We start from the raw sequence: 13,678 nt of genomic DNA on the forward strand, positions 1-13,678 counted from the left end.
GATGCATTTTATTAATTTTATTATTAAAGAAAAAAGGGAAATCATTTTGATAACAGGTTTCTAGATAACAGATCCCATACCTGTATCGCTATTATATTATGACCTGGAGTTTACTTATCCAAGATGGGAAAAATAATAGATTTACAGTAAATAAAGGTAACAACACAAATCTATTTAAATGACTAATTATTGTGCATTTAATTTGTACCTATCCCAAGAAAATGTGTGTATGAGAAGCTGGAAAGAAAAAATAAATTCAGACCATGACAAGCAGTTTTATTTTGCAAAACGATCACTATACAGCAACAAATACATCTGCAAATTGGATTGAAAACATAAACTAGCTACCACCAGCCATACGTTGAACACCTCATTATCTGTGCAGGCATTAACGATATAAGGTAAATGCATGGGTTGTCAGAACTATGCACCCCTGGAAACAGATCACAGGGGGCAATGCACTATTTTTCCCATTTGCTAAAGTTGGTCGTTAAAGGTAAATTTTATTGGTCTTTGAAGGTCACATTACTGAGTGCAATTTGCACACTCTACAAAGTACTAATCCATTTTTTAAAAAAAAGTAATCCCAACCTGTTTTCCCCAACAGAAAATGGGTAATTACTTTATGAACTTGCAGGCAGTGCACAGTGAAGCTGGACAGAATCTGCAAGGGTTGTACTGTCCAAGAATGTTTTAGAAAAGGATGTGCATCTACAGTTCTCTTCTAGTGATAAATGGCACAGTTGTTGGTAACTTTGCCTTTTAGCCAGTGGTTTAAATATACTGTAAATGATTGCCACCAATATCAACGTTGCCATGGTCATCATTTTTTAGTTAATGAGGAGTGACAGATCACAATGTAAAAAAGGCAGCTCTAGAGCAAAACTCCTAAAATATACATATCAATCAAAAATGTATTCACTATGATATACTGCAGCCCTTTGGCTCCTTTGCTGCAAGTTTGCCGTCATGCATATGTAGTAAGAACATTGTAGCAGCTAGCATTGCTTTTTTTTACAGTAAAATAGAATGGTTGGTATCTGACTTTGTGCCAGGAGTTCCTCACTTGAAAGAGCATTCGGATTCCATCACTGGACCAAGAATTCAAAAGCCCATTTCACCTAGAACTTACTTACAATGACTCCGCTGTTTATATGTTTTGTCGATGCCTAGATGACATCTACTGTACATGTTACTTAAGAATGTTCTTTCATATACTGATTGCTTAATCACATTATTGAGATTGGGAAGGAACAACATTTTCCAAACTTGGTCAGCTAGTTGTATTTTATAACTAGGGTTCTGTATAAACAAAAAGTACAGGTAAACTAGTTGTTCCTTCATCAGATTGTGATAACTGATGCTTGGCCAATTATGTAGGCTGAGCGTCCCTCATGAAGATAGAAACTGGATGCACATTATATGACTGATCAATAATTTGCCTGTTCATAAGCATCACTGATGAGAAAGTGCAAGCAGCTCAGCCTATTACAGCGATAAATTATTTCTGGTATTAAGTGTTTATTCCTACAAGGTCCTGTTTTAAACAGCACTGACTATTCCATCAAAAATCATAAAATCTCATTTAGTATTATTTTTAGCTGCTGTAAGTTTATTGAACTGACCAGGATGCAGTAAAAAGGAACATGAAAAGTTGCCTGTTGGTGGCTGCTACTGATATATGCTAATATTAACTGTCTACTTTCAAGGCACCTCCATACTAATAAAAAATATATCATAGGCTAAAAAGTCTTGATTTCTAATATGACACATGCTCCTGTCCTCTTTGAGCAGAATTTAAGGGGCCTCGCTTTGCACTCACACACAGTTTTGGTATGGTGATTATTGGGAAATTGACCACTTAACAGGAGTGTCTCTGCCTTACTTCCTGGCATGAATAATCTCTCATTTATACCTTATTTTAATGCTGGGAACTGTGCAGGAACTGTCAGAAAGCCACAGATCAGCGATATTGATATATTGAACAACACTATATATGCCAGTAAGGCATGCAAAAGTAGAGAATTGTACAGTTGTGTTGAGACTTTTCATGCAAGCTCAGTCTGCTCACTGAGTACAGGTTTTTTTTAAAATTTAACTTTTGTCAAATTTCTTATTGAGAAAAGCTGAAATGACATAGCATGTCATGTGCCCCCTAACTGAATATATGAATCCCTTGATAAACCTTTAAAGAGGCATTTGCAGAACATTAACTCAGACCTGTACTGGTGTCGAAAGCCTGCCACCCATGAAGAGGCAACTTGTTTTGACATAAAGAGTAAACTCAAAACATTCACTAATATACAGTAGATGCAAAACTGTCCACTGTTTGATACACTGTAATACAGCTGAAACTGGGTTACTACATACTCTAAATTATTCCAGAGCCTAAAACTTTTACAAACACGTCTTTGAATCACTCTCCCCTTATACTAATAAGTCAACCTGCTTACAAAAGTGCAATTCTGATGTGGTTTAAGCTTTAACAAATGGGGAACATAAAACAGGCACAGCCTTGTTTGCGATTCTCTCTTAGAGGGAATAAGGAATCAGACATGTCATAGGGGTGAAATCCAGAATCGACTCACATTGCAGCCCTTTAAAAATGAGGTGCTCGAGGAAAGCAAAGTCACTTTGTTTTTGTACTATCCTAGCATAGAAAGGAAAGTTGAACCATGACAGCCAGCACTCCCCAGCACCCCATACAGCTATTTCATGCTAAAGAGCTCTGCATTTTTTTTCCGTTTTAGTTTTTTTTACTTTCTTTTTTTTTATATATATATTTGTAGTTTTTTTTAAAATTTTTATATAGGAAAAAAGAGAAGCTTCCTAACATTATGCCTACCTAAAACTGCTTTACCAAATGGTGCAACAGACACAGATACTGTGATTAAGAAATGAAAAGTTTCAAGTGTATGAAAGGTTTAGGAGATTGAATGAAAACATGGCCACAGAGAAATATATATACATCTAGAATAATAATACTGTATCAAACAAGAAGAAAAAAAACTGACGGAAATGTTTGCCTATGCACAAAGCTAATTGTTATTTGTATGAGTTCTTCTGCTTCAAAGGGCTTGCACGTTATTGCCTAAAAACACAGTGCACGCCTTTTTAGCAGCCAAGAGGCTACCTAATATATAATTTCCAGTCTTAAAACAAGTGCTTTATGTTGGTAGCTTCTTCCCTTACAACGCTGCCTCCCTATTTCCTTTGATGCACATTTTCTATGTTGGTGGTATGTTTTTTACCACAGTGAAATGGCCATCTTTATTTGGACGTGAGTGTGTACGTATTCTCCTCTCAGCCTCTAAAGCAGAAAGCAATAGGATCATTTTCAATGATGCAACAGCTGGACCAATATCAAACTGAACAGGAACATGATCAGCCTTTCTGAATATACATGGCTCTTATGCAAACTTTGTTTAGATGGTTGGCAGGCACATGTTGAGCTTACAACAAGAAATGTAGGGCTCCATGCAAATATGGTCAAGAGCAGTGATTTAGGTTATGCTTTGGAATTATCCTAATACTGTCTTTGAAAGTTGGTATTCTGCCAGTGACTGATGATAAACTACCGTGAAAATACCTTTGAGTCTATTGCCAGAAAATCTACCCTGTGAGCAGCATATAATAGAATGTGACTCTTTGTGAGAGCATTATGAATATTGTGTAAAAACCCTACACTTACATAGGTTTAGTCAAACTGTGTTTGGTTTATTTTTATAGGAATCTGATAAGGAATGAATGACACCTGCTCTGAGCCCAAATCCTGCCAAGAGCTCATGCTTTAAATATAATCATTAATATTCATATTATTCTTATAATTATTTAATTTCATTCACTGCTAAAGTAGAACATTCATAATCCCTGTTTCGCGAGGGCTGCAGTGACATCTTCTGCTAGAGTAGCAAGCTGTGGAGATTCTAAGAGATTGATGCTTCCAGAAGAGGACACATTGCTAAGACGTCGAGGAGAGGCCGCACTTGAACGACCTGGCGATTGGCTGATGATTTCAGCTCCGTGGTCCACGCGGGCTTTCGCCTGCTCTCTGAAATGCAGCTTCTGGCTGTCAATCTGCAGCAGAGATAAAATTCAGATCAACTAGAATCTTGCTGTTCGTACAGATTTAAACACACTTATATTGCAGGCTAGAACATAAGACTTACTAATGTATTGTACATTTGCATATTGGTTATAATGAACAGGTTTATAAGTAAAACACAGATGGTCTTGTTTATTATGCAAGTGTGAGAAAACTCATGTGAATAATGAAAACATCAGCCATCATTGGTTGATTAGATAGTTTTAAGAAGGGGCTGGATGGCTTTTTAGCAAATGAGGCAATACAGTGTAGCTCATAGAACAAGTTGATCCAGGGACTGGTCCGATTGCCATCTTGCAGTCATGGAGGAATCTTTCCCCCTCTGAGGCAAATTAGAGAGGCTTCAATTGGGTTTTTTGCCTTCCTCTGGATCAAATAGCAGTTGCTACTATTTCAACCAAACTTACTGGGGCCGATTCACTAACTTCGAGTGAAGGATTCGAAGGTAAAAAACTTTGAATTTCGAAGTTTTTTTTGGGCTACTTCGACCATCAAATGGGCTACTTAGACCTTCGACTACGACTTCGAATCGAAGGATTCGAAGTAAAAATCGTTCGACTATTCGACCATTCGATAGTCGATGTACTGTCTCTTTAAAAAAAACTTCGACCCCCTAGTTCGGCAGCTAAAAGCTACCGAAGTCAATGTTAGCCTATGGGGAAGGTCCCCATAGGCTTTCCTAAGTTTTTTTGATCAAAGGATATTCCTTCGTTCGTTGGATTAAAATCCTTCGAATCGTACGATTCGAAGGATTTAATCGTTCGATCGAAGGAATAATCCTTCGATCGTACGATCGCAGTATTTGCGCTAAATCCTTCGACTTCGATATTCGAATTCGAAGGATTTTAATTCCTAGTCGAATATCGAGGGTTAATTAACCCTCGATATTCGACCCTTAGTGAATCAGCCCCACTATGTACAGTAACTATGTAACATGGGAGACAATGTAAAAAGCAGGCCAGTTTCAAAGAATGGGATGGAGGTTCAATACGGACTTATCAGCAATACTCATTTAGGTAGCAATACCTAATACCTACAACAAGCAGGACACAACCTGCGAGTCTTTACTTTACCTGCATTATAAATATATTTTTATATTTAATGATATATATATAATTATAAATATATTCCTTGCCTTTTTGTTTACATCTTATCTTATCTATATCTTACCTTGATGTTGCCACCCCCTGGCGTATGATGGGCATTGTCTAAAGAGCCAACTTTAGCATGTGCTTTATCCTTGAAATCAAGTTTTACACTTTCAATCCTCACATTTCCACCACCTGTGCAAATAAGTCAAATAAAAGTAAATTTTGATTTTCTGATTAAGACCCAGCTGGCCCCATGAAATGAAGAATGACCCTCAGAAGGTAAAGAGGAAATACTGCAACTGGGAATGTTCTGTATACCAACAAATATTAACACCAAATATATCCCACCATAAAGATTCTGGTGAAGTCACAGAAGTTATTGAAGCAGCAATTAGTGATGGGCGAATAAATTTGCAAGGTGTGAATTTGCGGCACATTTCTGTGTTTCGCTGCTGGCAAATAAGTTTGCGAAACTGCTGTGAAAATTTGCCAGTGTCAAAAATTTTTGGACGCGCATCGGTAAAGTTGCTCACGTCAAAACTGTCACTCATCAACATTATTTGGACTCCCATTGTTAAAGGAATTGTTCAGTATAAAAATAAAAACTGGCTAAATAGATAGGCTGTGCAAAATAAAAAATGTTTCTAATATAGTTAGTTAGCCAAAATGTAATATATAAAGGCTGGAGTGACTGTGTGTGTAACATAATAGCCAGATACAAAAAAAAACGCCAATACCTTAGTATGCTGCAATAGAGGTGATCCCAATTTATTCCATGGTGCTACCAGACACTGCACTGATTGTAACTGCAGTGTCTGGTAGCACCATGGAATAAATTGGGATCACCCCTATTGCAGCATACTAAGGTATTGGCGTTTTTTTTGTATTTGGATTAATTGCTGGCGTTTGGCTAGGCCAGTGCCAAAGCCTTTTACCCCTTAAACTGAACTTTTGTGGAAATCGATAACATAATAGCCAGAACACTACTTCCTGCTTTTCAGCTCTCTTGGTTTACACTGACTGGTTACCCTGGCTACCAGGCAGTAACCAATCAAAAACTTGAGGGTGGGCCACATGGGTCATATCTGTTGCTTTTGAATCTGAGCTGAATGCTGAGGATCAATTACAAACTCACTGAACAAATATGTCCCATGTGGCCCCCCTTCAAGTCGCTGACTAACTCAGAGTTATAGAGCTGAAAAGCAGGAAGTAGTGTTCTGGCTATTATGTTACACATCCAGTCACTCCAGCCTTTATACATTACATTTTTGGCTAACTAACTATATTAGAAACATTTTTTATTTTGCACAGCCTATCTATTTACCCAGTTTTTACTGAACTGTTCCTTTAATGCTGACGTCAAGCGAGCGTTTACGCAAGCTTCAGAGCATTTTTTTGACGTTTCTCGAATTTCGCCAATTTTCCAGCGAAGCGAAACTGGACAAATTCGCCCATCACTAGCAGCGATGGAAAACTGATTTTAGTGGGCTTTCAATCACTTAGTCCAGTTTATCACCTGGTATTAAAATATAGATGACTTCTTCCCTCACTTGTGGAAAATAAACATTTTCATATTGAAAATAGGAAAATATCAATGTAACCATGATAACATCTACTTTTTGTGATTTTTTTTTTTAAATATTTTTATTTATAAACATATCATCCGTGATGTTTCTACATATACATTACATATTATACATAGTATTATACAAGCCCAACAACAGTGATCACAATATCCAGAGAGCAAACTGTTCGCTACATCATACGCTGGAAATAGAGTCACAATAACATCCATTGTTTAATTACCTGCAAGCAATTTGTTGTTACAAGCTATATAACATTGGAGTAGTTGTTTCTAGACATTATCAAAGTCTTGCATTATAGCAAATGACATAACAAGCCTACTGAAATGACCCTGTATTGTACTTGTAATCGACATAAAAACATCACTGTGTCGTTCAATAACGTAATTTGTCTTACAAATAAACATAAATTTTAACCAAACTAGAGGAGACAGCAATTGTACTAGTTATCTAAGCCGGATGGAGTAAAATGATTGAAGGAGCTCTTTTTGTTAGGTCTACACTGATGGTGCATCTCCAAATCTGTATCTAACCCAAGGTTCCCATATTTTTTGCATTATTGTCGTCTTATCAAGTGTTAGCCCTGTTAAACGCTCATTTACATAAATCCAATCAATCTTATTTTTGAACATATTGTAGTTTATAGACGGGGACTTCCAGCATTTGGCTATAGTTTGCCTAGCCGCTAAAAAGATATGATTCAGCAACTTGCATTTTAGTTTCGGAACTCCCTTTGGTGGCAAACCCATCAAGGCCTCATATGGGTTTTTCAGTAGGTTCTACTTTTTGTGATATTAATGAGATTATTTCTTCACTTCAGTAATGTGTCTCCAAAAGCTTTGGCAGTGTGGGAGGAATTGGGCAGATCGCAGCATACATTACTAATGACTCATCCCTGCCACAAGAACACCACTTCCCCCCCACAATGCATTGCTCCCTACAGAGCTTTTTGACTTCAAGTGCTAGGTTAGTTTGCTAAACAGATATATATTTTCTCATGTCATATTCGTGTTTCATTAGACTGTACAAGATCGTCAGGATGGGTGGAGAATTGAAACAGAGACTACAATACTTTCTTAGATGGGACTACTGGAGATACATTTCCATAAAATTATAAAACATTTCTGTAGAATATTATATATTTGAAATTTGTTTGGATTTAAACTGTTTTGTTTGGTTCCAAAATTGCTATTTTTAACAGTGATGGTGTCAGTGCCTATGTCTTACCTGGCCTGTGGCGTATTTTCCTCAGAGATCCACATTTGGATGTGACATGGCTGAGATCTATCTTCTTGCTTACAATCTGGATCTGATATACACAGAAGGATAGCATTAGATTAATGCAAAATAAACAGAAGATTGAAAAAAGCTGGTGAAGTATCTACAAAAAAGTGTTAGTACTGTTACACAGAGGGAGTGAAAGTGCAAAACTCCAGTGTGGAAAGCTTCCACTAAGCTGTGCAGCAATTAAGAGAAGACCCAAGTAGTCTCTATTTCTACCTGGAAAGCATTAGAGAAAAGGTTTAAATGTAAGGATCAGTCTTTAGAATTCCTAGTACCTTGACTTTGAGCAAACTTTGATGATTAATTAGATCAAATCATTGTTTGTTAACAGTATGGATTGGTTGCATATTTGGTAAAGCCCAGGTAGATTTATTGGTCCTTACTTGTACAACTAATGGAGTTCTGGAAATTATCTTTTTTTCTTTTGTTGGGGCCTAAGGATATGCATTACACTTATTAAAATGTAAAATCACTTTTAATCTACAATTTGATAGAACTTCAGCAAAAAATATTTAATCTACATTTTTTTAATGAGTCCGACTTGTAAAAATTATCCAAACATTGTGATTCCAGTTGTGATCCAGTGTTAAGACAATTGAGAGTTTTTATAAATATGCTAGCAATAAAATCTGCCTTTGTGCATAAACCAGCTTGTAAGGCTTGGTAAACAAGTTAGTTAACTCCTGATGTAACTGATGTCATGGAGATGCTTCATATTGCTAGGCTTCATATTGTTCCCTTGCTAATGTTTATACAAAATCTGCTCAGGTCAATGGAAAAGGTTTGGAAGTTCAAACAGGGAGTGAAAACAAGACGTACAAAAAAGACAGGCCAGGAGCTGACATGTAAAGTGCAGCTAAAAGAGGGTGGAACCTGAAAGGAACGTTTGAGGGAGTACCAAGGAACTGGGGGAGGAGATCCCATCACAAAGTGTGCTCTTACTTACTTGTCCTCCCCCTGCATTATGAGTGATGTTATCCTTGGAACCACAACGAGACTGAACATCACTATAATCAATCTTCTCACTTAAGATTTTAACCTAAAAGGAATGGGAGGCAGAGTAAGTGTGCCCATGAGAACTTAGCACTCCTCTATCATGTCGACTTAAAGGGATCCTCCACCCAAAAACTTGAAATACATCAGTAATTCTGCATAATTATCAAATATACACTCATTATAAATGTCCCGTGGTTTCAAAGTTATTCGTAAATGTACAGTATTTGCAATTGAAATTAGTATCTGACTAGCTGTTTATATTCTCTGCACTCCTGGCTCTGACTTCTGAAACAATTTTGCAAGCCGGCTGATCAACAGACCCAATGAATAAAATGGCCCCTGTTATATTATTTAAAAAGTCAGTAAGATCAGAAAGAGATAAACACTGCTTTCACCTGCAATTGAAAATAACTTACATTTTTCATTTTTGATATGCAAAAACACAACTGTTCCTGGGTGGGGCATCCCTTTAAACAGTGTTGTAAGGAGAAATGTGCTGAATTATTAGGGAAAGAATTAAAAAGTAGCGTGCATGATGTCCCCTGACATTTATTAAAGCAGTGGTTCACCTTTAAATTATAGAATGCCATTCAATTTTGTTTTTGAATTAGTTGTCTTCTTCTTCTTCTGACTCTTTCTACATCATACTGAAAGTTAATTTAAAGGGCGAACAGCCCATTTAAAGTGGCATTTAGGCCCTCATGCAACTCTACTCTTTGGTAATGTGCCCCCTGAGATCTCCATTTGCCTCATCACAGGAACAGCCATTTTTTTTATAAAGCAAGACCAAAAAAAAACAAAAAAGTAATGCCTCGCAGTCAACGTTACATATATGTCAAGTGACAAAATGTTGACTTTTTTGCCGAAACTAGTATGTCACTCCAGACCTGTTCCCATTTTCCCTCTGATAAGACTTGTCATCTTTAATTGGGGTGAGATGAGTGATATTTGTTCATTTTACATAAAGCAAAGCATGTTCAATATTGTTCTGCTATTGAATTTCAAGAAAGTGACATTGTAGCTTATAATTTTTTAAATATTAAGGGGGTTATGTAATAAAAGGCACTAAGTTTGCCAAGAGGAGCAGTAACCCATAGCAACCAATCAGCAGGTAGAATTTACCAGTCACGTGTTTAAAAGCAAGCATCTTATTAGTTGCTATGGGTTACTGCCCTTGGTCAAACTTAGTGCTTTGGGGAGAACTGCCTTTAATTAAAGGTGAACTTTAAAAAACAAATGTAAAACAGCCCAGAGTACGCTGAGCACTTTACATTCATTTTCAATTCTTTTTCATGGTTTTAGTGCCAGCCAACTATCACTTTTTTCTTCATTTTCATAATGTTAGAAGTTTACACTTGTTTTATGCCTTTAGCTCTGAGCAACTTTAAGCACATTTTTTGGAACTTTGACTTTGGTGACAACGTTGCAAATAACTTGATTACTGGTTGCAGATGTAGAGGGTTAAAAAATTGGTCACAAATCATATAAAAACATATAATCATTTACTTTAGTAAACAGTGAACACAGAGGAAGTGGAAGGCTAATGGTCTATTATTGAAATTCTAGTGGCTGCACTGGTCCATGACTTGGCAATAACATCACTGAGCCGGTTACGACTATGTAATGTCAGCACTGATGCACAGGAGGTGACTGCACTCAACAAAACATTTAATTTCCTGCTGCAAGCAGCTCAATCATGGTGTGAGTTTTAGGCTGAAAGTAGAAGCAATTTACAGTACTAAGGGAAAAGGTTTATGTTAAGAAAAATTGTACTAAATGCAAAACCCATATCTGTGTGGTGTGGGTCTTTGATACTACAGTGGCTACTACATGTACTACACTTTAAGGGGTTTATTTACTAAAACCCAAATTAATCTAATTTTTTTATTAAAACAAAGTCAACCAAACTCTCTTCCGTGAATTGAACTCATTTACAAATAATTTCTCACAAAAAATTTGGAGTGAAAGAACATCATAACAAAATCAAGTGTCAATTCATATTGTATGATTGACGCTTCTAAAACACGACTTTATCAGATTATTGGATGAAAACCAGAGCAGATTACGAAGTCAAGAAACAGCTTCAGGGACATCTGCCATTAACTTCTACATGACCTCGACACGTATGAGAAAGAGAGAGGATTTTCAGATTTCAGATTTTTAGCAGCTTTGGGGGTATAATAAATCCCTAGAAATTTTAGTTTTATTCAAGGTTTAATAAATGGGCCCCTAAGTAATATACATGATTTCTGTTTGTAGTATTATTGTCATAAGCAGTAGCAAGTCCTCACCTGACCACCCTTAGGCTGATATTTTATGTTGTCTATTGATCCGATTTTGGACCTAATACTCTTTAGATCTGGCAGAGGTTGATTCATAATTCGGATTTGTTTTGGTGTTGAAGGAGATTTTGGAGGAGTGCGAAGCACGGCCACTTTCTTTTCAGAGTACAACAAGGCAGATTTGGGTGTTCCGGGAGTACGAGGTGTGCGCGAGTAGCTGGGTGTGCCTGGTGTGCCAGGAGTTCTAGAGGCATAACTGGGTGGTGTCCCAGGAGTAATAGCAGTAGATCCTGGTGTTGTAGGTGTTGAGGTGCCACTCTTTCCTGTTCGACTCCAGATAGGTTCAGACCCTAAACACAAATTAGAATTATAAATTAAAAAATGCAAAATAGGAACTTGCAGTGTACTAAACTGGTACTAACATATAAGCAACTCCTGTATCCTGGGAGGATTAATAAATGTTCAGTGCAAGAATTGTTCACTTACAAAGAACAATGTTGGATTTTAACCTGGTAAAAGGAATGCACAGTGCACCACTCCAAAGCCCTGAACAAATGAACAAGTTAATTTACAAACACTGGACAAAGCTTACCTGGGCCATAAACCCATGGCAACAAATAACTAATTGCCTCTGACCAACCAGCTACAAGTAGAACAATGAAAGCAAACATTTAATTGATTGCTCTGGGTTACAGCCAAGCCATAGAATTACCTACTGTTAGTAAATATACCCCATGTTATGTCTGGAAAGGCACAGCTCAGCAGGAATACTTTATGGCCCCAAACAACCATAATTTTTGGCATATTTCAGAATTTCTGTCAGAATGATTATGAGACATCTGTCTTTAGAGAAGTCTTTATTTACAGCCTTAACAAAGTAGTGTTAACCCTTTAAGCAGAATTTCCCATTTCACTCAGTGCCAGCTGTTTTTGAACATTTTTTGAACGCTTTTTGAATTGTGCTCTCTCCCTTTAGGGGCCTTTCCTGGAGCGGATTTTTAATCTACATAGAATAAGTATACATTGTTTTTTCAGGAGAACCTGAGCATTCTAAATCCTGCCTGAGATTTTGTGTATTTCTACTTTTGGAACAAAATTTAGAGTTCTAAATACCAAAAAAATTGCTGTTTTTCATGATATAGGGATTTATACCAGAAAGATATTTTATTTTCTGCACAAAAATTCAACTCATGTGGAAAGCCTCAAGTATCTCGAATGTGCCAATATTAGATATGTATATTTTATGGAGATTTCTGACTTCTACTCTCAGCAGTAAATTACTGAATTTTCAAAGCACTACCCAGAATATGGCATACTATATACTCCAGGAAACCATAGGTAACCATGTCTTTCTATTTCAAAGTAGCAAACATCAAAAAATTCTAAAAAATCACCCAAAAACTTTCATTTTGCAATTGCGTATCTCCCAAATATCCTAAATATTAATGTCCTACTGAAAAGCTTGATGCCCAATCAACACATTTACTGCATTTTTGCATGGTAAAAACACAAAAACCATTTATTTTAGAAAGTACATTAGCCATGTTTTTCTACTCCAAACTACTGAGTAAGGAAACAGAAGAGTTGAACACTGCACACTGGTGTAGTACAACATGTCATGCATTTGAATCTGGGCTCAATTCTCCTACTTGGAGGCATCTGAATGGACATGATACTTGTATATAGTACAAACACAAAGCCAACTTGTGCTTCCACCAGGTACCTACTTGTGGTACGCCTCACTGAAGAAGAGACAGATGTGCTGGTGGAAAAGGAATTGTCTTCTTTGTCTGGATACACTTTCCTGATTGGATGAATGGAGGAAGGTCTTGGCAAGGATGATCGTTTCTCTGGGCTTTTGGAAACCCCATCCTAAATAATAGAGTACAAAGCTCAAGGTTAAGTGATTACAAGCTGAGAGATTTTTAAGCAACATTTGAAACAGCTGCTGCAACCGTCTATTTGACTAGTCTATATTTGATTTGTCTAGTCTGAAGGGGCCATATACTGTATATTCGCTCTAACAAGTGTGGGAGCTCTAAAATGGAGAGCACATATTAACACAATTGAAATGCTCCTGCACCCTACACTTCCATAAGTGTAGAATTATATTGATAGTATAACGCGGGAAGGCGGTTAACCCTTGATATGCTAGGCTAAAGTACAATTTAGGCGACAGCATGGACTTTCACTCAGGGCTGGGTGTCAGGAATTCTTTAGAAGGTATGCGTATGCAGCAACTGAAGGGTAACAAGTCAACTGTGTGAGTAATACAGTTATAATGCAATAATATGTTCAATCAGGCAAAATGATCATAAAACATCAAAAAATAATTCA

At 37.0% G+C, this 13,678-nt stretch overlaps 1 protein-coding gene across 10 annotated transcripts in view; it reads right to left on the reverse strand.

Moving 5' to 3' along the window:
• Positions 1–255: 255 nt before the first annotated feature.
• map2.L (microtubule associated protein 2 L homeolog) overlaps positions 256–13,678 on the reverse strand; it is a 138,916-nt gene continuing 125,493 nt past the window's right edge. For 8 of the 10 annotated variants that reach the window (XM_041577170.1, XM_041577171.1, XM_041577172.1 and 5 more), the window contains 6 exons: positions 13,069–13,213; positions 11,351–11,691; positions 9,010–9,102; positions 8,007–8,088; positions 5,276–5,388; positions 256–4,077 (listed from right to left, as the gene is read on the reverse strand). In XM_041577170.1, coding sequence (XP_041433104.1) covers positions 3,862–4,077; positions 5,276–5,388; positions 8,007–8,088; positions 9,010–9,102; positions 11,351–11,691; positions 13,069–13,213 — 990 coding nt within the window. In that variant the 3' untranslated portion in view covers positions 256–3,861. The remainder of the gene's footprint in view (positions 4,078–5,275; positions 5,389–8,006; positions 8,089–9,009; positions 9,103–11,350; positions 11,692–13,068; positions 13,214–13,678) is intronic. The other 2 variants (XM_018236096.2, XM_041577173.1) reach the window with 1 other exon arrangement.

This window comes from Xenopus laevis, chromosome 9_10L (genome assembly GCF_017654675.1).
Source record: "Xenopus laevis strain J_2021 chromosome 9_10L, Xenopus_laevis_v10.1, whole genome shotgun sequence".
NCBI classification, from domain to species: Eukaryota; Metazoa; Chordata; class Amphibia; order Anura; family Pipidae; genus Xenopus; species Xenopus laevis.